The sequence below is a fragment of the Lynx rufus genome, unplaced genomic scaffold, assembly GCF_022079265.1.
Source record: "Lynx rufus isolate CCGP_SWC_20201006 ecotype Redwood Valley unplaced genomic scaffold, mLynRuf1.p SCAF_1, whole genome shotgun sequence".
Lineage (NCBI taxonomy): Eukaryota > Metazoa > Chordata > Mammalia > Carnivora > Felidae > Lynx > Lynx rufus.
In genome coordinates, this window is record NW_025814823.1 from 117,706,048 (window position 1) to 117,730,678 (window position 24,631).

The 24,631-nt window shown below is 55.5% G+C and overlaps 1 protein-coding gene across 1 annotated transcript; it reads right to left on the reverse strand.

The window, feature by feature from the left end:
• Nucleotides 1-1,371: 1,371 nt before the first annotated feature.
• Nucleotides 1,372-24,063, reverse strand: PCDH1 (protocadherin 1). The gene is made up of 5 exons (XM_047101590.1): nucleotides 24,024-24,063; nucleotides 14,927-15,789; nucleotides 9,442-11,637; nucleotides 3,999-4,218; nucleotides 1,372-1,766 (listed from the first exon to the last, which is right to left on the reverse strand). Exons 1-5 carry the CDS (start codon nucleotides 24,061-24,063, stop codon nucleotides 1,372-1,374), a joined length of 3,714 nt encoding a protein of 1,237 aa, XP_046957546.1.
• Nucleotides 24,064-24,631: the final 568 nt, after the last annotated feature.

The following is a 24,631-nucleotide window of genomic DNA, read 5'->3' on the forward strand; positions in this document are numbered from 1 at the left end:
TCTCTGCCCCCCAATCTCCCCACCCCCCTCCCCCATGGGACCCCTGACCCTGGCAAAGGGAAGCCCAACTGGAAGAAGGGGGCCTGGAGCCCAGGGTGCCCTGAGGCAGCCCTTCCCACCCCCTGAGATCAAGGCAATGGTGGTTTTACAGGCTGACGGGTCAGTCATGGCAGGGGCTGGGGGTTGGGGGGCAGGGAGGGGGCAGGGTGCAGGTTCCCCCTGCTGGGGGCAGCGACCAGCCACCCCTTGAGCAAACCTTCCTGCTCCCAACTCACCCAACCAGGCCAGAGGCACAGTCATCCCACCCCTGTCCAGCTGCCCCCCACAGCCTCAGGGCCCCTCTGTGATGCTCATCTGGATGTGGGGGGGCCAGCCTGAGCAGGGATCCCCCCCCAGGGCACAGCGCAACAGTTCCAAAAAAATAGAGATTTGTATTTTTAAAAAAAATTAAATAAAAGCCCAGCTCTGCTGATAGGCGAATGTTACCCCCATTCCCACCCCCACCCACCCACTGTTTCCCTGGCCTGCACCCCCATCCCACTACGGCCCCAGGGGTATTTACAACATGGAACAGTAGAGGCCTGGGGTGGGGGGCACTGCGGCAGGGAGGAGGGGGCACAGGGCAGCCCCCCCTCCGAGGGGTCCCCCAAGACAACACAACATCAACAAGAAAAGTTGCAAATCAGGCAGAAATGGGGACATCATTCCAAGGTCCTTATATACAGACACTGCATGACCAGTAGGGAAGGGGGGTGCCCAGATGGGATCAGGCATGGGCATGTGGCAGGCAGGTGGGCCAGCCCAGGAGCAGTATAGGAAGACAAGGCCTCCGCCCCACTCCCACCCCCATCCCCACCCCACCTTTGGTAACAAAAGCCCTTCAGGGAGCCCCTGGGGGTCAAGAGTTTCCTCTGGGAGTTCCCAGGGAGAGGGGCTCCCCAGTTCAGCCCTGAAGCAGGGCCGGAATGGGGACATCCTGTCTCCACCCTAGTCGGCCATGCGAGAAACAATGAGTTAAAAGTGTGTTGCCCACCCTTGACTCCACCATCTGCCCGAAGTGAGGGGGTGCTCCCTGGAAGTTGAGAGAAGGGAGCCTAGACATTGTAGAGGAGCCCTCTTGGGCACCAGCTGGGGGGAGCCCCATAAAGGGGAAGAAGGGCTCCCAGGGGCTGGGGGATGAAGTGAGGAGAAAGGACCTGGACCCTGCATGGGGGAAGGGCCTGCGTGGTCATGAGGCCAGTACTCACCCCCATGTAGGGCCCTGGCCAGGAAGTCCACGCTGGAGGGGTCAGGAGCAGGGCCCTGGAATGGACCCATCTGGGAGCTGGCCGGTGGCTGGGGGAGGGGCATGGCCACAGGCCAGAAGGGGGCTCACAGGTAGATCTCACGCTTGGCTGTCTGGGCAGATGCCGGTGTGGCTGCAGGTGGGAAGTCCGAGGTCTGGGTCAGGGGGATTTCCTCCAAGGTGGCCGAGTCCTTGCAGGAATCATGGCTACTGTGGGAGAAGGCACTGTAGGAGGGCAGGAGGCGCACGGGGGCCGTTTTGGTGTTCCGGTCTTCCGGGGGGCTGGGGCTGCCGGCGCCCACAGGCTCCTGCCCTCCTCGGTCCTGGTAAGGCACGAAGGTGGAGAGTTTGAGGGCGCTGCTCTTGGTCCGGCGGCTGGGAGACGACTGGCCAGGCATCCAGCACGTGTCGGAGTGGCCAAACTCGCTGCACTCCTGGGTACATGTGCCTGTCATGGCAACATCAGGCAAAGGGCGCAGGTCTGCAGGAGACAGTGGGGAGGACAGTCTTCAGGCAAAGAAACCTCACAAAGCTCCACTCCGTGGCTTCCCACAGGTGCCCACACCCTGCCTCAGAACAGGGTGCGCGCCCTCTTTGCCCACTGAGTTCACAGGTACACACACCTGCAAATAGACACACACCCTCCCACCATCCACCGCATGCTCTTCTCTCTCTCTTTCTCATACAATCTATCCTTAAATAGATGCGTTCCTCCATCCTCAGCCACCCCCCAGCTCTCCTATCAACACGCCCACCAAATCTGCCCTCAGACAGGTGCATAAACACAGAACCCATCTACACACTCCATCATCTATCTCCAGACCGGCTTAAACGAGCAAATCTACCCTTAGGAGTGTGAAACCCCCATCCTCATTTAAAGGCACAATATCTCTGTCTGTCTGTCTCTCTCTCACACACACACAAACACACACACACACACACACACACACACACACACACACACCCCTATCCTCAGATAGGCATGGACACACAGATCTACACTGGGCATCTGAATCCTCAGACGAAGGTGGGCACATACCTTCTGAACCCCCTCAAACTCACCATGCTCCCAGCTGTCCTGGAACCCCACCCTTCCCCAGCATAGCAAGGCCCTTCTTTAAAGCCAGGGAGAGGGGATGAGCTTCTGTGTGGACAGTTCACATAGAAGCACACACCCAGGTACTCACAAGCACACTCATGCAACCCCTCCCCACCTCACTCCAGCCCCCTATGCCAACCACCACCCCTGGCCTAGCTCCGGCTCCCTGCCCAGAACACCCACGGGAACAGGAGTTGGCCGCCTGACATCAGTAGCCGGTGTGGTTGCTGGGCAGCGGGGGTCTCCATGGGAACGGCTGGGCCATGAGCACTTCCTGTCACAGTTGCCCCTGTCCCGCCCTTGCTCAGGGACGGTACCAGGCGGTGACCCTCCCTCAGGGACATGACTGAGCAGCACTGCCTGGGGCAGGGGCTCCCTTGGTACCACCCACCCTGGCTTGGCCTCCTGCCAGTGCAAGGTGAGGAGGGGACAGCTCTGTTGTTAACCCTCAAAGCACCAAGGCTCTTCAGCTCAGGGCAGAGTTGGGAGACCCAACTTGGCACAGAGCAGAGCATGGGCACTGGGTGGGCGGAGCTGGGTGCTGGGCCAAGTCCCACAGACCCCAGACCCCAGAGCAGCTCCCACATACCTGGCACTCCGCCTCAGGGCCTGCTCCGGCCAGCCGGCTCTGCGCGGGCACAAAAAGGACGAGATGGGCATGAGATAGAGCATGGAGGGGCATAGTGGGGTGGAGGGCCCTCTGAGACCTAGGGCCTGGGATGTCAGACAAGTGCCCTGTTCCTGAGAGCTGGGGAGTGGAACTTTTCATCGTTTTTGGGGGGGTAGTTTGGACGGAGGGAGGGGGCAAGACCCAAAGACAGCTATAAGGTGGAGAGTCTTTCAGTCCTAAGGGGAAGCTTATTCAGTCTCCCCCTCCTCAAGCTACCATGGATGCCTTCAGACACACACACATGCAATACGCACTACACAGACACACACATTTTGACAGCACACCCACCATCTATCCCCACACTAACCTCTGCTCTGGCCCAGACGTCCCTTCTGCCATCACCCTTCAAACCTTTCCCCTCCCAAACAAGCCTTTCCCCTCCCCACACCTCCCCGCTCCCTTTCCTCAGCTAAACCCTCTCCGGCTCCTCCTCTCAGGGGATCATCATACCCTTTTCTGAGCTCCTCATAGCATCCAGGGTCCCCTCCCCTTTCTCAAGGCCCTCTGACCCCATTAAAGGACCCTCATTACCTCGAGGTTCCCCCAAGATTCCCTCACCACCACCTGAGCCCTCTGGCCACCATTCTCCTGGTCCCTGTTCCCAGGAAGTCAGTATAATGTGGTACTGAATGCAAGGTCTTAGGAGTCAGAGAAGCCTGGGTTTGAATCCCTCCCAGCTCTGTCACTTCCTGCGTATTACTTTGGGCAAGTGACTCAACCTCTCTGAGCTCACTGTTACTCCATTATAAAGAGAACAATAAAGTTCTCAGATCAGAGAGAAGTTGTGAAGATTAAATGGGTATATGGCTGAAAGCACTCAGCACCGCGATTACTGCTGAACACACAGCAGGAGCTCAATAAATGGAAGGTATGTTTAAACTCCGGTCACCATTCTCAGCTCCTGCCCACTCCCGGGGCGCCCTGACCGTGCTGGTGCTCCTCACCGTTCTCAGGGTGCTCCATCTCTCCTATGCTGCCATCGGGCGTCGTGCGCTCGTAGTGGTCCTCGGGCAGGGCCAGGGGGCCGAGCCGGGGTCCCGAGGACGACTTGCTGGACGGCGTCTCAGACTCCTCCAGGCCACTGTCATAGTAACTGTGCTGGGACGGGTCCTGCAGCTCCTGGGCCTGACTGGTGGCGGAGAATGTGACGCGGCGGTGAGGTAACTGCGGGGACAAGGAGTGTCACTGCTGGCAGGCCGGCTGGCCCCAGGGGGCCCACCACCACCTCGAACCCCAGCCCCTGCCAGGCCTGCCCCAGAGCTTCCGGTCCCCCAGGCCTCAGCAGCACCCGAGAGGAGGCCCAGCCCCCCTAGCAACAGCAGAGCCCCCAAGAAAGCACAGATGCCAGTCGAGGACTTCCCCTTAATTCTAGGACAGCTCCCAGGATAGCCAAGGCCACACTGAAAGTCCCAACACAGCATAGGCCCCGGTGTTGTTAGAGCCCCCAGGCTACCACAGTAAGCCTAATCCAGTACAACCACTCACCGCCGCACAGCTTCCCAGTATTGCCACAGCCGTTAATTCTAGAACAGCCCACACCAGAATAGCACAATACCAGCCAACTCCCCTAATTCCAGCATAGCCTTCAAACACGAGCAAGCTTCCGATTTCTAGAACAGCTTCCTTAAAGCAGTATGAACTCTTTGTTCCAAAACAGCTCACCGATACCAGAACAGTTCCCTAATTTCCGAATAGCATCCCCGAACTTCAGCTCCTCACCTGTCTCATTGCTCTGTAACTTCCCATTGCCTCCATCCAAATGAGATCGCAAGGTCTTTCTGATCCTCTGTTCCTACCCCTGCCGTGTGTTGCTGCCGGCTGCCTCAGGACTCCCTCCTGCGTCCCCTCCCACTCAAGCCCCTTGTCCCCACTTCATCCCCCTCTAGAGAGGCCTGGGAATGGAAAAAGGTGGGAGGGAAGAAGGAAGAGGAGCCTGATAACAAACCAGGGCCCCTTGGGGGTGGGGAAGCAGAACAATGGAAACTCCTCCATCCTCCAGATCAGGAAACTCCATCCTCCAGATCAGGAAAACAGTATTAACTGTAGAGGGTAGGGCCCAGGAGGACCTGGGCATAGGGGGATGGGCCTGGCATTCATCAGGAATTAGGAAGGCGGGCCTCAAATGGATTCTCCTTCTAGGAAATGAGAAGGAGCTTCTGGGAGGGGTTGTGGCTTGGTGGAGCCAGGACTTAGAAGCTTGGACTGGGGGTTGGGATAGAGGCAGTGGAACCGTGACAGGCGGCTCCAGGCAGCCCTGTCTGCCTGCCACAGGTTAATGATCATCCCAGGAACCTGGCAACCTCAGCTTGGCACTTGGCACCACCAACCAGTCACCCAAACACCCACCTGGGACTGCCACTGATTTTCCTGCCAACCAGAAATCAGGAGTTGTGGAGGGTGTAGACCCAGGGTCCCTGGAAGCTAGGGGTGGGAGTAGCTCAGGCCAGGGCTCTCCTGGGGCTGAGTCTCCAGGCTCCCTCCAATCCTCTAAGACTTCGCTGGTGCTTTGTCTTTATTCTAAAGCCCTCAATAGGAACTTATCAACAAGGCCAGAGGAAGGGGTCCTGAGTTTGCAGACCCACCCTCCTGATACCATAACAATCTCCATCCCATCCAAGGCAGTTGGGGTGGTGACGGGAGCTGTCAGGACAAGGAGCCCTGAAGCTTTTGGGAAGGCAGCCCAGAACTACCTTCCCATCTTGGCTCCCACCTCGTCTTCAGGAATAGGCAACCCTTCTTGGGATCCATGTTGTTATCCAAAACACCGAATGGTCTGGGTGATGACAGATGAGGTCCCCAAAATGGACCTGGACATTTGGGGCTGGGATGTTGTAAAGGAGCATCGTCCACCTGGTGTTGAAGTGAACAGTCTCCAGGAGGGGGTCTGTGAGGCACAGGGACATCTGGTTGTCAGGTGCTTCTCCTTCCAGTTTTCTCCAAGATGACAGCCAGCAACTCTCCCTCCCCAAAGAACCTACTACATTTGGTAATCCAAAGCTTCAGACTTGCCCACTAGGCATGCCCCTTGGTCTCTTTTGCCTTGGATTTTTTTTTCTGTAAAATGAAGGGTTGGATCATACTCAACCCTAAACATTCCCTGTAATTCTTATCACTATCAAATCTTAAAAAGCCTAGATCCCAAATCTCTCTGACTCCAGTCCTGAAGTTCTAGACATTTGCTGGGTATTTCCTATTGGCCATCCCTACTGGTCCTTCAGATTCAACAAATCTGAAACCAAATTCTTCTTTTTCTTTCACCAGCTTATGCATGGGCAGCAACTTCATCACTGTCCCATCACCCAGACACAGAAGGAAAATGTTTACCTGGGAATCCTGGTAGGTGTCATACTCATTCCCCCTCCCTACCCTATATCCAGTCATCCTGTGAGCCCTACAGGTTGTTTCTCCCTGTCTCATTGCCAAATCCATCCATTCATTGTCCCCACTGCCACCATTTTAGTCCAGACCTTAGAGTTTCAGTCTTGTACCTTCACCTTTACCCCCTTTATATCCACCATACGTTCCACTGGACTTTCTAAAACTCAGTTCATCCAAAACTCATGAGCTTTTTCAGGGGCTCCCATTTCCTGTTCAGGAACTTCTGGCATGGCATCTGTGTCACCTACAACCTACAGTTCTTCCCATCTCCTCTCTCAGCTCTCTTCTATAGCCTTCATGCCAACCAGAATATTCCGCTTCCTGCCCTCTCCCTGTCCCCAAGTTGGCCATGCTCACTGCTGCCTCAGGAGCTGGTTCCCTTGGTTGAACCTCCTGCCCAGCTCCTGCTCATCACTGAAGAGCTGGCTCAAGTTTGACATTTTCCTTCCAGGAGCCCACTCCCATGTCCTCTGCAGGTGTTATACTGCGTTCCTCAAAGAAAGGGAGGGGGCACTATGGTCAAATAAATTGGGAAAACCCAGAGTTATACAAAGTGTAACAGGCTCCCCCCAATTCTCACAGGATTGGCAGAGCCTTTAATAGGTTAATGTGACAGTGCATCTCTTACTCCCCAAACTAACTTAATCACAGGACCCCTTTTGTATAGTATTATGGAAAAGAGCAGACTCTGGAAGTCAGATTTCCTGATGCTTTCCGTTTGAATTCTGACTCCATCACTAACTAGTTTTCACTTCTGGAAAATGAGCATCATAATGACTTATGTCACAAAGACTTATGAGCACTGAATGAGCTAATTCACATAAAGTGCTGAGTAGGGTACATTGTACCTAGTATAAGGTAAAAAAAAAAAAAAATGGAAGCATCTAGTTGCAGAAGTTATAGTGGAACAACTTGGAAAAAGCTTTACTATGTCCCACTCGACATTTAAGATTCTCAGTTGCCTCATCTTTTGCCTTGCATGTGTCATACAAATATGACCATTTCCCTTCAGGGTCTAGTACTACGCTGACCACACAGTAGAAACTTGGCCTAGGTGTTTCAGTGGCAACCATGGTGTTGTGGTTTGGTTGTGTCTGAATGTTGGGAGATGTGCAATGTGGCTCCGTGGATGTGTTGGGTTGCAGCTGAGTAAGGGATAATCCCTCAGCTGTTGGGAAATAAAAAGAGATGAAGAAGCTAAAGGGAAAAGAGAAAGATGCACCTGGCAGCAGCAAGCATGGGAACAAAAGAGAAAGAATGGTTGGTCAGGAGTTGCTGGAGGTCCCCCTAGAGATGCTTATTTGTCCAGGTGAAATGACATGAAACTAGATTTCACTTGCCCAATGCCCCACTCCTCCAAAGCCCCCAGGAGTTTTTACTTTGGGGGTACGCCCAGGGCATTGGGGAGTTTGTGGACAGAATCAGGGTAGAGAGCTGGCGCCTTGAACCTCCTGGGAGTGTCTCAAGGCTCTTCAGTCACCATGGAGACGCATTGCCTCTGGCCTCAGAGACTCTCCCAGGACCTGAGGCCCCTCACCCAGGCTTTAGCCCCTGTCCCCCTTGGGCACAGCCAGAGACAGGGCAGACCCAGGAGAGCAAGAAGTGAGAGATGGAGAGAGAGAGAGTGAGTGAGAGCCAGCAGCCCAGGCGTGGCCAGAGCAAGGAGCTGAAGGAAGGGAAGTGAGGAGGGGTAGGATTAGGATACCTCAGCCTCAGTCAGAAGGGAGCACCCTAAGAGTGGGGATACAGAGCAGGCCAAATCCAAAGAACCTCAGGATTCCCTCCCGTCTCCCTGGGCCCTCCCTCCCAGTAGCCCAGGCTGGCGATCATGGTGAGGACATGCAGGGCAGGGCCCAGTAATTGTTGGGAATTGAGTGCTGTTGGGATGAAACAGCTGGGAAAGGGTCTTGGGGAGACCGTGCCCTGGGGGAAGGAGGCTGGTATTATCAAGGGCGGCAGTACTCCTCGCTGTACTCCTCCCTCACCCGGTGCTCTGGCCTGAGCTCTGTCAGGGACTGCTCAATGTGAGCAGATTGGAAGGGTCAAGTCTCAGCCAATGGACAAAGGGCGGGACTTGGGTGCATTTCACTTGGGTGCAGCTGCCCTTTCTTGGCGCAGGACGTCATTCCTAGGGAGAAGGCTTCACAAACATGGGATGAGGGGACATGCTGTCAGATATGGGGGTAGATGGGATGACAGTAAATTAAGATAGGGTTGGGGTTGAACACAGGTCTAGGAAGTGGGAAGGGGCAAAGAGAAGGGATGGGGAAATTGGGTGGAAACCTAAGGACAAAGGGCTGTTTCCAGTCTCTCTCACTCCTTCTCTCAGTTCCCGGAAAATAAGAAACCAAAACTCCAAAAATAGAGAACTTTATTGTCAGAGGTAAGTGTTTGGGTCTGGGGAAGGGGAGCTGGGGCCCAGCCACAGGAGCCTGGGGTGGGGAGGAGGCTGACACAGCACACCTAGAGGCACAAATAGGGAGGCCCCCTTGCTTGACAGAGTCCCTATCAGTTACCCCCTAGGACCCCTGGTCTCCCTGTTTCCCTTCTAGAGAAGCACCAATGGCGGGTCTCAGCTAGAGACCCAGGTTTGGAATAGACTTCTTCACTTCCCTCCCACATCTTCTGCCTTCAAACCGCTCTGCTCACCCACCCATCAGCCCCCACCAGCTAGACCAGGTGGGGTCTAGTGTCTCGGGATTTGACAATCACAGGCTTCTCCCAGTGAGGCGGGGGCAAGGAGGAGGATGCCACAGAGCACACCCTCCCTCAATTTTCACTAAGCCTAACGCTCTGAGCCTGGGTGAGGCAGCAGTGTCATCACCAAGGCCCCAGCATCCCCAGATCTTTGGTCCCACCTCCCACCACTGGCTCGGGTCGGCCCCTACGGGCTGGTGAGCACACAGGTCTGATACACCTGCTCTGTCACTCCCATACCTCAGTCCAGATGGCCCCATGATAGGGGTGGGGTAGGGGCCGGGGTGTGCTGAGCCGCAAGGGCTGGCCTACCTGCTTGCTGGGGTATTTGGGGGGGTTGGTGCGGTAGCTGTAGTCGGAGTACTGCTCAGAGCCTGTGGACGTGGTGTCACCTGTGCCCACGAATGTGTTTGCGGGTGGCAGGTCCTGCACCACCTGGTGCTTCTTGGAGGCCGAGGGTGACTGGGGCTGCAGCTGGATGGAAGGCAGTGGGGAGTTAGAGCGGTAGTGGCGGCCCAGGTCAGGGCTGCCCGGTGGATAGTTGAGGGGCAGGTGGATGCGGGGGCTGTCCCCAGGGGCGTCGCTCATCAGGTTGAACTTGAGAGATTTCTGCAGCCCGGCCTCGTCCTCATCTTCCACTGGCTTCACAGGCTTTGGGGACTTGCTCTTCTTGCCCTTGCTTTTGTTTCCCTTGGAGGCTTTGCTGCTGGGCTTGGGGGCATACAGGTCCTTGGTCTCCTTCTTACCGGCCTGGTAGCCACTCTTGGCTTCCCGCTGCCGGCAGTAGCGCACGAGCACTGCCAGGGCAATGAGCAAGGCCACAGCCACAACACCAGCCACCACACCAAAGAGGATGTTGCCACGCTGCTTGGAGCGCTCGTATTCCGGATCCCCAGCAATGTCGATGTCCAGTGGCGTGTCCAGGCTGTGGCCCAGCAGGGTCTCTAGCAGGGTGCGGTTGGCCAGGGTCTCGTTGACATAAAGGTGGACCAAGGCTGTGCCATAGCGTGGGGGCTTGCCACGGTCACTGACCTTTACCACTAGGCGGTGCAGCCCGTGGTGGCGCCGCTCAATCTCCTTCTCGAGGGTGATGGCACCTGAATGTGACCCGATCTGGAAGAGACCGTAAGGGTTGCCACCAGCAATGCTATAGGTCAACTCAGCATTGACACCAGAGTCAATGTCCTCAGCTGTCACCTGGCTGACCGTCTCACCAAGACGGGTCTGGGGGGTCAACAGCCGGTGGGAGGTGTTGGAAGGGGCGGTGATAAAAGGCGCATTGTCATTCTCATCCAGCACGTTGATGGTGACACCAACATAAGCTGAGCGAGGTGGGACACCGCCATCCACTGCCTTCAGCTGGAATGTATAGGTGCTTTGCTGTTCCCGATCAAAGCTCAGGCTGGAGAGAATCGTGCCTGTGCCATTCTGAATAACAAAGTCACCATTGTCCTGCTCCACTGTGAGCTGTACCCGGGCATTCTCCCCCTTATCCCCATCAATGACGGTCACCATGCCCACTGGACTCAGTGCCGGCATGTTCTCCATCACTGAGAAGTTGTAGCCACTCAGCATAAACTTGGGGTCATTGTCATTGCAGTCCAGCACGTTGACGAGGACGGTGGCTGTGCCCTGCAGGCTGGGGCTGCCCCGGTCGGCTGCCACCACCTTTAACTCATAACTGTCCCGCTGTTCCCGATCAAGGGATGTCTTCACCCGGATCTCTCCAGTCTCAGGTGAGATGGTGAAGAGGCCCTTGGCGGCTGGCTCGGGCTCCAGAGAGTAAACCAGCTCAGCATTAGAGCCCGAGTCAGCATCACTGGCAGTGACTTCGGTGACCACTTCACCTGGCTTGTTGTTTTCTGGGAAGGCAACCTCAGTGACGCTCTGGGTGAAGACAGGTGCATTGTCATTGACGTCTACCACCTGTACCTTGAGGGAGTTGGTACTAGAGAGTGGGGGGTTGCCAGAGTCCACGGCCACAATCTCTATGGTGTAGTCTTTGACCTTCTCGTAGTCGAGTGGGGTGGTGGTCTGCAGGAAGTACTTCTTTTTGCTGTCACTTCCCGTCTCACTGGCCTGGCGTAGCTGGAAGGGCACGTCACCTGCCACCACACAGGTGACAGCTGCATTCTCTCCCTCATCTCGGTCAGATACCTGTACCAGGGCTACAGCTGTCTCCTCTGCCACATCTTCTGAGATGTTCGCCATCCCATCTTGATGGGTCACCAACCCTATGCCCCGGATCTCAATGGTGGGGGCATTGTCGTTCATGTCCTTCACAGTCACCACCACTTGGGCACGGGCACTCTTGGGGTTGGTGCCTCGGTCCTTGGCGAGCACTGAGAAGCGCAGGGTACTTACATCTTCACGATCCACGGGGCCCTGCACAGTAATAAGTCCAGTGTTCCTGTCCAGTCGCAGAAGACGCCTCACCACTTCAGGCGCCTGGTGGAATGTGTAGTCAATCTCCGCATTGGCACCTTGGTCCGAGTCATTGGCTTTCACCTTCAGGGCAGGGGAGAAGAGGAAAACAGGAATGAGTTAGTCTGGGGATAGCAAAGTCAGGGACACGTGTGCTGCCTTTCCAATGAGCACAGCAGATATAATTCATTGAACATGGCACCATTTCCAAAAGCAGCACCTATACTGCCCTTTTCCCAACCCTGACATTGTGGCAGGTATCACTGATCTATTTCCCAGGGGAGCACAGATGCAGCCTGCAAATCCTCAGCAGGGCTACAAGCAACTAGTAGAGATGGGATGGGGCATAATTCAACTCTGCTTACCATTCCTGTTCCAGTGTGCCCAAATATGGGGATGAGGATCCAGCTAGCAACTGGGGCAGCCCTTCCAGCCAGTTAAACTGGCCTTCAACCCTTCTGGAGAGCTGGAAAGGTGTGAGTAGTGGAAATGGCATGTATGCATGACATATGTGTATAACATGCACGCATGCACACACACGTGTTACAAGACTGGGGTTATTTGTTATTGTGTGAGAAGGTACGTGTTTGTGCGCTTGTGTATTTGCACACGAGTAGAGCCCCACATGCCCCACCTGGAGGCCACAGGTGAGGGGATTTCTTTTGAAAGGAGCCAGGTGGGGATATGGGTCAGAATGAGCCTGCCAGGCCACTGCTCTCTCAAACCGGGGAAACCTGTTTCAGCAGCTTCTTCCCTCCTGCCTGGCCCTGGCTAGGCACCAACTTGAGGAATCTGGGCGGCCGAGCTGCGGCCGACAGGGAGGGGTTGGTGCAGGCCACAGAGCTTGCTGGCAGCGGGCTGGGATCCCAGCACCAAACAATGAACTGTCTGTCCCTTTGCAGTGGGCACGCCCTCCCACGCCAATGCCGACGCATACTCGGCCCAACTCTACAAATATGGGTGGTGATGGGGCAACAGGAACCTGGTGGGAATGGCTATGAGGTACCACTGGTCAGGGAGAAACAGAGGGTTCGAATTACGTCACAGCCAGACAGAACGTGATGGCAGTAGGATGTGGGTGTTGGGGATAAACAGGTATAACTTGGCAGAGTCTCTGAGAAGCACAGTGGACGAGTCCTGGGTTCAAATCCCAGCTCCATCACTTTCCAACTAACTATGTGACCTTGGGCCAATTACTCAACCTCCTCAAGCCTCAGTCTACAAAATGTATAAAATGGGGATGATAATAGAACCTATCTCACGGGGTTGTGGTGAGAATTAAGTGAGATAATACTTCTAAAACTGCCTAACACTGCCTGGCACGTGGCAAGAGCTCCCTAAATAGCATCTATCCCTCTTTTTTGTTTTGTTTTGCTTTTAGAGAGAGAGAGAGAGCATGAACTGGGGAGAGGGACAGAAGAAGAGAAAGAGAAAAAGAGAGAGAGAGAGACAGAGAAAGAGAGAGAGAGAGAGAGAGAGAGAGAGAGAGAGAGAGAGAGAGAGATGTAAGCAGGCTCCATGCCCAATGCAAAGTCCAACGCAGGGCTCAACCCCATGACTCTGGGATTATGACCTGAGCCGAATTCAAGAGTCAAATGCTTAACCGACTGAGCCACCCACACACCCCAACATTCATCCCTCTTTTTGTCCATCCACCTGTCCATCTCAGAAAATTTGTGCTAACACAGTGCTGGACACCACATCTGGTGGGCCCTCAAACCACGGCTAGTCTCCTCTCCTTCTGGCTGGGAACCAGGACTCTTTCAACAGTGGAGACACCTGGGCAGGGCTTCCTAGCAACCTGGTATTTGCTAACCCCTGTGAGAGCCAACCTGTTTCTTCTCACCAACCGCCCTGTCCCCGGTCTATCTGTCTCCTACCTTTTCATTATGATTTCCACCTCTCCCTGTCTCCAGACTGGTCACCCTGCTTCTTATCTACCTGTCTTGCCATCTTACCTCCCTTTGTCTGGATGACTCTTCACTCCTGTCTCTGTTTCCCTCCCCGCCTTTTTGAGTTCTTCCTGCCTCTTTCCCATTGCTTGTCCTTTCCCATCCTCTCTTTTCTGCCCTTCCTCTAGCCCCATCTCTGCCCTGCTCTCTTGCTTCAGCCCACTGGAAGGGGATGTAAGCTGTTACATGCATAGGCTTTGAAGCCAGACTGCTGGATGGGGTCAGGGTGGGATGTGAACACATCAGCTGGGTGAAATCAGGTGAGTTTCCAAATCTCTATGGGCTCAGTTTCCCATCAGTGAAATGGGGATAATGCTTACCTTGTACTGTAAGGATTAAATGACATAATACACATAATGTGTTCAGAACACTGCCTGGCACCCAGGCTGTTATTATTCACCATCTCTGATGGTCTGTCTCCCTATTCTTCCTCAGTCTCTCTTCTACACGTTCAAGTCCACCAGCCTCTTAAAAAAAAGGACAGGACTGAAACTCCTTCCCATGCCCTGCTTCAGTTTAAGGATACAGAATGAAGGGTTTCCCAGGATGGTAACGGTATACAGGGCAGGCTGTGCCCTCCTCAGCTCCCTCACTTCAAAGACAGACAGCTTCAGCCCAGGGGGAAGGAGAAAGGAGCTGGGGCTGGCAGGAGTCCAGGGCTGAGATGACAGCAGGAGATACGCCCACCTGTCTGCAGGGACGCTTTCTTTGCTCCCTCCCAGGCCCTGGCTCCACCAAGCTGCCCAAGCCCCTGGGGCAGTTCCCATGGAGAGGGGTGCTGAGAACTTCAGTAGAAGCAACCGACCCTCCATTGTACCAAGCATCCCATACTCAAGAGCACCCTGTACCAGGGAAGGAAGCTGGTGTACAGACAGACATCTGACTGCAGTTTTCTAGAACTGTGAGGACTCACTTGGCTAAAATAATCTCATTCAACTGTCAGGGAGAGGCAAAGTAAGGCTCTGTCCTCTAGTTTCAGGAGAATCTCATGTGGCTAAAGGGCCATTGGTTGGGAAGATATTCTCATCTCTGGAGAGACTGTTCTTGTTCCAACTTGGCTCACTCAGCTGGGGAGGAGAATATCATTTGACTTGGGAGGAGATTTCACTTCTCAGAGGTTTCTCCAACTTGAGTCGGCCTTGGGAATGAGTGAGGCGGCGGGGGGGGGGGGGGGGGGGATTGCTGTTCATATGCTATCTGTGCTATGCTATGTCACTCTAAGTAGCTTGATAGAGGAAAACCATATCACCTGCTGGGGTAGGGTGGGGCTTATAGGAAGATCTCTCTGGGACTGGGGAAAAAAGCTCTTACCACAGTACCCTGGCAGTTTCCCCTTAAGTAAAGGGAACATTCATCAGGCTGGGTTGGGCTCCCATTTCTAAAGGTGGGAACCCTAACAGTTAGATGGAGGGGCCTCTCACCTGGATGACTGAGTGGCCTATGGGGCTGTTCTCAGACAGCTCAGCCTCATAGGAGGGCCGCTCGAACTTGGGGGCGTTGTCATTGGTGTCAAGCACAGTGACTCGAAGCAGGGCACTGCTGGCACGTGGGGGGCTGCCACCATCCTGCACCTTGATGGTGAGGTCATAGGAATCCCAGCGCTCCCGGTCCAGGTTGCCCATCACGATGAGCTGTGGCTGCTTCCCCTCCTGGTCCTCTGCCACCTGAAGCCCAAATAGCTCCTGGGCCTCGGGCCCGGCCTGCAGCTCATAGGACGCCACACCGTTGGGGCCAGTATCGCGGTCAGAAGCCACCGGGATGGGGAAGAGTGAGCCGATGTTGGTGTTCTCAGGGATGGGTAACGTGATGACTGGCGAGGCGAAGTTGGGCGTGTTGTCATTGATGTCCTGTACCTCTATCTGGCCCTCTAACAGCCGGGGACTGCCATTCTGCGCGAGGTCTGTAATAGACACCTCAAACTCCAGGATGCAGGGCTCACCGGGGAGCTGGTTCTGGCATTCACGGAGCCCCTCGCGGTCGATAGAGGTCTCCGTGGTGAAGATGTCTCCCGTCTTGCCATCCACCCGCAGGTACGGGGCGCCTACCTCTAGTTTGTACAGGTGGCCCATATCTGGAAAACCGTAGTCAGCTGCGAGGCTCCCAATGAGGGTGTTGGGTGGCTGTTCCTCCAGCACCTTGTACACCACCCGAGTGGCATGGCCTGGGGATGCGGCCAGCAGAAGCAGCAGTGTCAGTAACAAGGGAGGCAGCAGCAACCGTTGCCGCCCAGGGCCTGGGCTAGGCCTCAGGGGCCCCATCCTGGCAGGCTCTAGAATCAGGAGGACTGCAAGGGGAAGAGGCAAAACAGGAGGTCAGCTGGAAGGAGGAACCCAAGCCAGCCCCTGACTCTCCCTCTGCCACCTATACACTAGCCCATGAGGAGAGCTCAGCTCCAGCCCAGAACCCTGATTCCAAAACCCGGAACCCTGAGTTTCACCCACAGCTGGGTGTAGCAGCAGTGTCTGCCCCAGCTGGAGGAGCAGGTAAGGGGCCTGGAACAAGTCTAGAGCAGCTCCCGCCCATGGAACGCCCTGACCCTCCTGACACTCCCTCCTCCCTGCTCTCTATTCTGTGCTTTGCCCAACACCTCCTTCTCACCAGCATCCTGCCTTAGTCACCCATGGTAATTACCCTGATACTGAGATACAGAGAGACAGCAAGTGGAAGGGGAAGGCCTTAAGCAACCCCCCACATACATGGTAGGAAAGAGACACAGGCACCCCTTACATTCCCCAGACCCCACAAGGAGGGCCACTCAGGATGGCTGGAGAGAGTGGGAAGGACCTCTCATTTCTCTCCCTTCTGAGATGCCAGTCAATATATGTGTATGAGATGTGACATGTCAAATGCCTTTTTTTTTTTAATGTTTATTTACTTACTGAGAGAGAGAAAGAGAGAGAGAGCGCACAAGCAGGGTAGGGGCAGAGGGGGAGACACGGAATCCGAAGCAGGCTCCACACTGTCAGCAAAGCCCCACTCCAGGCTCGATCCCACAAACCGTGAGATCATGACCTGAGCCAGAGTCGGACGCTCAACTGACTGAGCCACCGAGGCACCCTCAAATGACTCATTTCTGACAATAATCACCTACAGTGCCCAATGCTTTCACCCGCATGGGGGGACCAGCTGAAACTAGGTACCTATCAAGGCTTGGAGATAGCTGGAGTTGAAGAGAAGGAGTTAGCCACCCACCTCCCCTCAGACACATGCTGCGCTGGCCAGTTCCCAGGACTCCAGCTCCTCCCTCCCTCCCCTACTTCCACTGCGGGCAGACTAGACACTGACAGGTGTGTGGAAGAACAGTGTAGAGGTTAACACTGGGGTCAGGACTGTGGTCAGGGCTGACTAGCCCTGGAAGTGGCATCGGGAGCTGCCCTGGCCTGTCTTTAGCAATTGCGAGCCCAGCAGGTCTAACTGGGACAGAACTGCCAACCACACCACCAGCCTCTCCCTGACCACTCCCCTCCAGGCCCTATGTAGAGTCTCTCAGTAAACATCTGGCTCCTATTTGACCCCTCTCCTCACAGACATCTGGCCCCTATTTCATACCTTTCCCCTCCCCCCTTAACTGGTCCAGTCGCATCTCAGACATGCTTCTCCATGCCAGCCCCCAGGTCCTTCCAATTGGAACCCCTGTGTGTCACAGCCAACCACAAGCTGCACTCCCATCACCCCAATAACTCACTTCTGCCCATCTCTTCCAGCTTTGAGGCTATGCATTTGCAGACCCCAGCCAGACCTACTACTGTCCCAGTCTTGACCCCTTCTTCCTCTAGGAGGCCATGGCCATGGCCAGCTCCTCTATTAATAAATCCAAAGTCAAGCATTTCCTGCAGAGGGCTCAGGGTCACTCTCCTTTTCCCACCTCCCCATTTGCACCTGAAGTACCTGCCTCCCACCTGGAAATCCTACCCAGCCTTGTCTTAGATGGCACCTATCCCACCAAAGGCAGACTCTGGTCCCCCAAGAAGCCTTCCCAGGCCTCTCCAGCCCATGGTGACCTCTCCTTTCTCCAACTCACAGCCATTATTGTCTGCTCCAATCCTGTGGCAATGAATCACTGAGCTCTCTGGGACACCGCCCTCCTGCCTGTGTTGTTCAGCCCCAGTACTGTGCACCTATTCCTGCATTCTCTGGCTCTCCAGGCAAACGCCAAACTTCCTGAAGGTAGGGCCAGGCTCCCTACATTCATCTCCCTGCCCCAACCCACGCACCTTCACAATGCTGGGCACCATGCATTCAACAAATGTTTGTTGTGACTTACAACGTGCCAGGCTCTGTCCCAGGCACTGGGACACAACAGCATACAAGATAGACTCAGTCTGCTACCGTGGAGCTCACAACAGTTCTACCTCAATGACTATTTGTCAATCTTGTTTGGTTGTAATCATTTGGCACATGTAAGGCTGCGGGATGGAGAAGACATCAGACAGTCTGAGGTGAACCCTAACTGCCCATTTCCTGGCTGCTGAGCAGGAGGAAATGATTTAGAGCTTCAGTTTCCTTATCTGTAAAATGGGAATAATACTACCTATTGTCTAGGGAGTTTGAAATTTTGTGGGCTAAATGCCTAGCACACAGTAAATAGTCAACAAATGCTCCCTCAAAGCACCTACAATTGTAGTTATGTGACTGTTTGGGAAGTAATCTGTCAAATGTCTTTCCTACAAGACTGAGCATACAGCAGGAGAGGCTCTGCTTTGTTTGCTCCTACATCCTCAGGATGCTGCTCTGGACCCAGGACACAGCAGGCACTCAGAAAGAGGTCTAGAGTGACTATTTTAGCTCCCAGGCTTAGCTTATCCTGGCACTTTCTGGGTGGTTACTGCTTATTTCCTTACCCAATTCCCTTACTCCATTGAGAACCTACCGGGGTCAAATTTAATCCCTCTCTGTTTAGGTCCACAGTAGACTCTTAGCAAATGTTCACTGAACGCAGATTCCCTACACAAGTCAAACACTTGACTTCCTTCACATAGCCTTCCCAAACCACACCAGCTCCCACCGTCACTCCTTGACAGTAAGGTGCTCAGAGTGTGTGAGGCTGCTATCAGATTAGTGTGTGTGTGTGCTTGTTCTGAGTTGCAGTCTTAATCTCTGTAAAGGAAGGAGGAATTTATCTAATGCCCCATGTGGAACCATCCTCCCATCACTTCCCCTCTACCTGCATGGACCTAGCACAAGGCTCATCTTACTTTCAAGCTCCAACCCAATCACACCTCCAATGGACTCTCACCAAAGAACCTCATTCCCTGCTGGGTACCTGAGCGTCTGTCCCCCCATGGGGGTGGGAGGGGAACAGCACACACACACACACACACACACACACACACACACACACACGATGGAATCCTCTTGCACACCAATTCTATGCATAAATCTTGGGAGGGTGGGGTTATATGGGAATTACCCTAAACCTGACACAGAGGAGAAATAAGGCAGTGACTGCTTGCCTCCACTCACTCTCTTCAGAACAGGGATTCTTAACCTTTTTAGATCATAGCCCCCTTTATGAATTTTATGAAACCATGGTGCATATTTTTCCAAGAAAAAAATGAATGCTCACACATTTTGGCTATAAATTCAGAGGTCTGTGGTCTGACAGAGTCAGGGTGATTTTGATTTGTAGCGGCTCCAATAGCTACAGGCTAAGCCCTTCCTTCCCCCTCTCAGGGTCACAATACACAGTTCTAACCCCTCAGGCCTCCCAGGCAGCGCAAACACAGTAACCACCCTCTACCCCGCCACACACACACACATTTTTTTCTCTCTCACTCATTCACACTGTCACCCTTAGGAGATCCCTTACCTCCATCCAGCAGAAGAGTCAGGAAAGGACTGTGGTATACAACTTCTGAGTTGGAAAGAGAACCACAGAGGAATATCCAAGGCCAGGAAGGTATGGGGAAGAAGGTGTTTTTAGGAAGTAGGAATTTAGGGGAACATAGGTTTGGGGGTGTGGCTACACACAGTGAGGGCCAGAGTTGAAGAAGCTTTAAGGCCCATGAAGTGCCTGGAAAGTTGCTTTAAAATGATGCCCCCACCCCAGGAATTCTGATTCTAGGGGGAGGGACCTAGAGAACACCCCACCCCAGACAGCAGGGTACAATATCAGGAAACACTAGGTCCCTGGAGTTAAGAAAGAAGTGCAAATTCTACAGTCGCCTTTACCATCATCATCACTGTCATCACTATCATTATCATCCTAGTTAACACTCCCTGAGATTTTACTCCATTTGCATACATTATCTCATCTAATCCTCCCCACCCTCTGAAACGGGTACTTTATTATTACCCAGCTCCCCATGGTACAGATGATAAAATTGAGGCTCAGAAAGAATAAGGAACGGTCTCAGGTCACAAAAGTAGTAAGTGAAGAGTCAGGACGTGGGAAATAAGAATGTCTCTTCAAGGCCCAGAGTCTGGGGGGGAAAGAAAATCAACAAAGGTCACAGAGGCTAGAATGTGTTTGCTATGTAGCATCTCCTCCCTCCCTCCCTCTCCCCACTCCGGGCTACCAACTTGCCTGGAAAGGAAAGAAAGAGAGGGCTTGGGGTTCAAGGACTGAACCCCAAGCCTCCCAGGCCTCCCCACCCCCCCCCCCCGACCACAGGGCGCATGCCATCCTAGGGATGCAGGAGTCAGAGGAACCAGGACCAGCAGTGAGGCAGCCCTAACCCTGGCCCCCATCATCCCTGAACTTTGCTCAGGTGGTTGGTTATTGGGAGTCATTAGTCCCAGGCGGCAGCTTTTGAAGTGATTAGCATCTTATCTGCCCTTGCCCAGGCACTGGCTGCCTTCCTGGCAAGGGTGTCCCCACCTCTGCCCAGTGACATAGGCACCCTGAGAAGCAGAGTTGCAGCATACACAGTGATTCATTCTTCTCAGGCCTGAGGAGTGCAATAAGGTATGAGGGGGCAGAGTCCAGGGAAGGCCAAGGAAAACGCCATCTGTGTCAACATCTGGGGAGGGAGGAGAATAGCAGTGAGGGTTCACCTGGAACCTTCAGTTTCAGTCCACCTCAGGGACCATGGTCCACTTTCTGATGAATGCTAAAACACTTAGAGGCAGCACCAGGTCAGCTCTGACCCCCCACCCTTCTTACCCCTGCACTGTTACACAACAGCCACTACCACCGGGGGCAAAAAAAAAAAAAAAAAAAAAAAAAAACAACAAACAAACAAAAACCACAAAGGACAAAGCCAACCTCTGGGAGAGTAGGGTAAACAAGCAGGGCTGTGTGGGGTGGAGCTGTTCAGAGACTTCCCACAGTGAACAAGTGCACAGCCCTCAGCTCCTCTCCCTTCTCTTTCACAACCCTCTATTAGCCTCTGCAGGGCTTCCAGGCACCTGCATTCTTGAGTCAGATTGTTGGGCTCAAACCCTTGCTCCACCACTTACTTCCTAGCTATATGACCTTGGCCAGGTGACTTCACCTTTCTGAACCTACTTCCATATTGTGGAATGGAAATAATAAATTCTGCCCCTTGGAAGGTATCTGGGAGAATTAAATGAGATCTGTGGCATTGAGGTCTATTACGTTGTAAAGGACAGATATATATACATACATACAGCATTTTATTTCCAGCATCAGGCACACAGTAGGTGCTCACTGGTTCAGTAAATAAATGCACCCATCCCCTGCCAGTTGAGCAGACCTATGAAGACAAGGTTGGTGTGTATCTTACCACTGTATTGCATCCTCACCACCCACCATGGGCCCTGGTGGATAGCAGGTGCTCAATACATCGTTGAAAGAATCTCACTCTGCAGCGCCAGCTATCCTTGCTCAAGGTAGGGGTAGCCCTCACCCCATATCAGAAGAGCCTTCTCCATCTCCTCCCCATCCCCCTCCCGACCCCCCCACCCCCACCCCCGCCCCCGCCCCCGCAGGCCTTCTCCTGGTGCTTCCACCCCTCTCCTCCCAGCAGTAAGCTCACTATTTCTATCTAGCCCAGATCCCCTGACCGAGTAGCCACAGCAGCATCAGCCCCTCTGCTAGGAAGATACCAGACCAGCAAGACACCCTCTTCCAGATGAAGTCACTTACTGAATTGGGTCGGAGGAGAGGGGAAACACGCTGCTAGAACTGCAACCAGATCTGCTCCTCTACTACACTATCCCTAGGCCATCCCTGGAGGCCCTTCTCATCCCTCTCCCCCATTCCACCCCACGCCCTGGGCTACTTGTAATTACAGATTTCAATCCTCCTAGACCTCTACGTCAAGAAACTAGCCCCCACCTCTAGGCTGTCACAAACACCTTCGGGGCGACCTCTTTCCTGGCAGCTACGGGAGGTTGGCCCAGAGCAGGTAATGGAAGGCCCCCAGCGTCTTCCGGCAAGGTGTCCTGGACTCCATCGCCGGGGTAGCCTCCTGTCTACACCTCCGTGGTCAGCGGGCGCTCCCCGCACACACCCAGAGCGTGGGCATCTCCTCCCAGAGGACGCAGTCTTGTGGTGGTGGGGAACGGCTGTTCCTCCACCATCCTCGGACTCAGGCGGCCCCACCCCCATCCCAGCGACGCAGGGCCTCCGGGAGCTCAAGGCGAGGCGGGGGAGGGGGGAGCGGTGAGAACGTGCCTCGGCTAGCGGGCCCCTTGCGCCCCCGGCCCCAGCGGCCGCCGCGGGGAATCCCTCCTCCTCCGCGTCTCGGCCCTCTGCCTAGGGTCCCCTGCAAGCGGGCGCCGGCGGGAGCCGAGCAGCGGGCGCCGGGAGGGGGCGGGGAGCGAGCCGGCGCCGGAATCACAAAGCGTGGCGAGCCAAGCCGGGTGGGGACATTCTCCAGGAAAGGACCCTCTCAAGGCTAGCAGAAAGGGGTCTTTGCCCCGCACTCAATCCTCACAGACCTCAACGCCTCACCGAATACTTCCAGCTAGAAGAAACAGTCGTCAATCACTGCTGGGGAAACTGAGGCCAGAAGTCTGGCTCCCGAGGGTAGCTGAGTCCGTCTCGCCTACCAATTTTGCTCCAGCGCGTGCAGCGATCTCCCTTCGGGCCGCAGGGCCTTGCCCGCGCACACGACTCTGGCCTGTAGCCGGCACCCGGCGGAGGGGGCGTCCAGGTGTGAGAGGGACACAGGTGTGCGGGACCCAGGTGTGCTGGGGACCCAGGTGGCTCGCAGAACGCAGCTAAAAGGCCCGAGGAGGGTCGCAAATACCGCCGCAGGCTTGCACCCTCTGCAAAGGGACCTGGGGCCCTGAAGCCCAAGGGAGCCGGGGTGGCGCGGCCTGCCAGTCCAGCCTGTTCCGGGAATACCCGGCCAGGGCTGGCCGCGGAGTGGGGGTGGGGGAGACGCAGGCAGGGAAGCCGGTCCAGCCAGCCCCCAGGGTTCCCGCTGTGCTGATATTTACAATAACAATGTCGTGATTAAGATGAAGGGGCGCTGGGGGCTCGCCGGACCGCCCAGCGGCTTCCCAGGACGGAATCTGGCCTCGGAGGGAGAGGGACTGAGTGTGTATTTGTGTGTATGGGCTGCAGGTGTAATGTGACACTGTTGGTGTAAGGTGTGTGTGACACCCAGTGTTAAGATGTGTGAAGCAGTAGATTCTGTGTTTGTGCCCGTGAGGCGCCGCTGTAGGTTCTACTTTCTGTGTTAGGGTGTGTGCCGTCAAGGCGTGTGCTGAGACACTAGGCTTGTGTGTTTATGTGGGTGCAGTTAAGGGGGGCAAGCGAGACCTGTGTTGTGTTATCTATGTTCTGGCCAAAGAGTGCGTAACATATTTTATGGTAGGGTGTGTTCCTTAAAGGAATATGTATGTGAGAGGCTAGGTTTTGAGTGTTCGTTTGGCGAACTGTGGCTGTGACACTCGTACATGAGGGCACGGGATTGTGTTTGTGTGTCCATGTCGCCGAATGTCACACCCGGTTATGTTCTGTCGCTCTGTTGTGGCCAAGGGTTGTGTGTCCGTGCTGCTGAGTGTGCAGACGCTGAAGCGGATTATGTGCTAGTGACGGTGCCCCAGTGGGCGCTGGTGTGCGGGAGGTATGTCTGTGTGCATATATGTACGGATGTATGTATGCGTGTACATATGTCCGTGGTCTGGCCCTCTGGTTGCCCGCGGGGAGCTTGAAGCACCTAAGTGATCCGAGCTGGTCGCCCAACAAGTGTGTGTGTGCGTTGTGTATTAGGGTCCTTGCTTGCTTCGTCCTCGGGGAGACCCCCCCCCCTCAAACTGGGGGCTGCGCGCTTCCCCCAACCACCTCGGTTCGGCGCGCTCCTAGAGTCGCCTTATTCCCCGCGGGTCCAAACGCGCAGGGGTGCGGGACGCCGAGGCAAAGGTCCGGTTCAGCACCCCCTCTCCTCGCTCCGCTCCTCGCCGCGGACTTTGGAGGCCAGGGTGCCCCGGCCGTAACCCCCAGCCCAAGCTCCCAGCCGCCCCCACCTCAGCCCCAGCGCGCTGAGCACAGCCTGGGCCCCCGTGGCCTCGCTCCGCTGAGCGCCCCTCCCTCAGCTCCCGCCGGCTATGGCCGCTCCTGGCCGGGAGCCGCCGCTGCCTCCACCGCCACCGGATCCTTACCCGCCTCGGGGCACCGCCGGCCGCCGGCCCTGCTGTCCATGAGCCGCCACCGGCCCCGGCCCGGGCTGCGGCTCGGCACGGCTCGGGCTGGCGCTGCGGTTCAGGCTCCGGCTCCGGCTGGCTCTGGGCACAGCAGCCCCGGCGGCTTCGTGTCCGCGCCGCGCTCCCGCTCCCGGAGTGTGTGAGGCGGCGGCGGCGGCGGCGGCGGCGGCGGAGCCAGCAGCGAGCGGAGCGCACAGCCCGGCCCGCCCCCTCCCTCCCCCTCCCTCCTGGCCCGCCCGCCCGCCTCCCGCCCGCCTCCCCGCCCTCACCTCCCCCCCCCCCCCCCGGCCGGGAGGTGGAGCTCGGGACCGCTCTGGTCCCTCCGGGAGGGGACCCCGAGCACTGCTCCCCAAAGCCACGACTCCCCTTCGCTATCTCCCCACTACCCCGGGCCCGGATACACAGGCAGTACCCCTCCCTGGTTCTTCACCTTGCACTTATCCCACTAGAGCCCCCATCTGGGACCCCTCCTGAATTCCCTTCCTAACCTCACTCAAACACCTGTCCCCTACCCTGCCTCTTGGGAAGTTGGGGCAGGGGAAATGTCTCCCCCAGTGCCTTCTTCC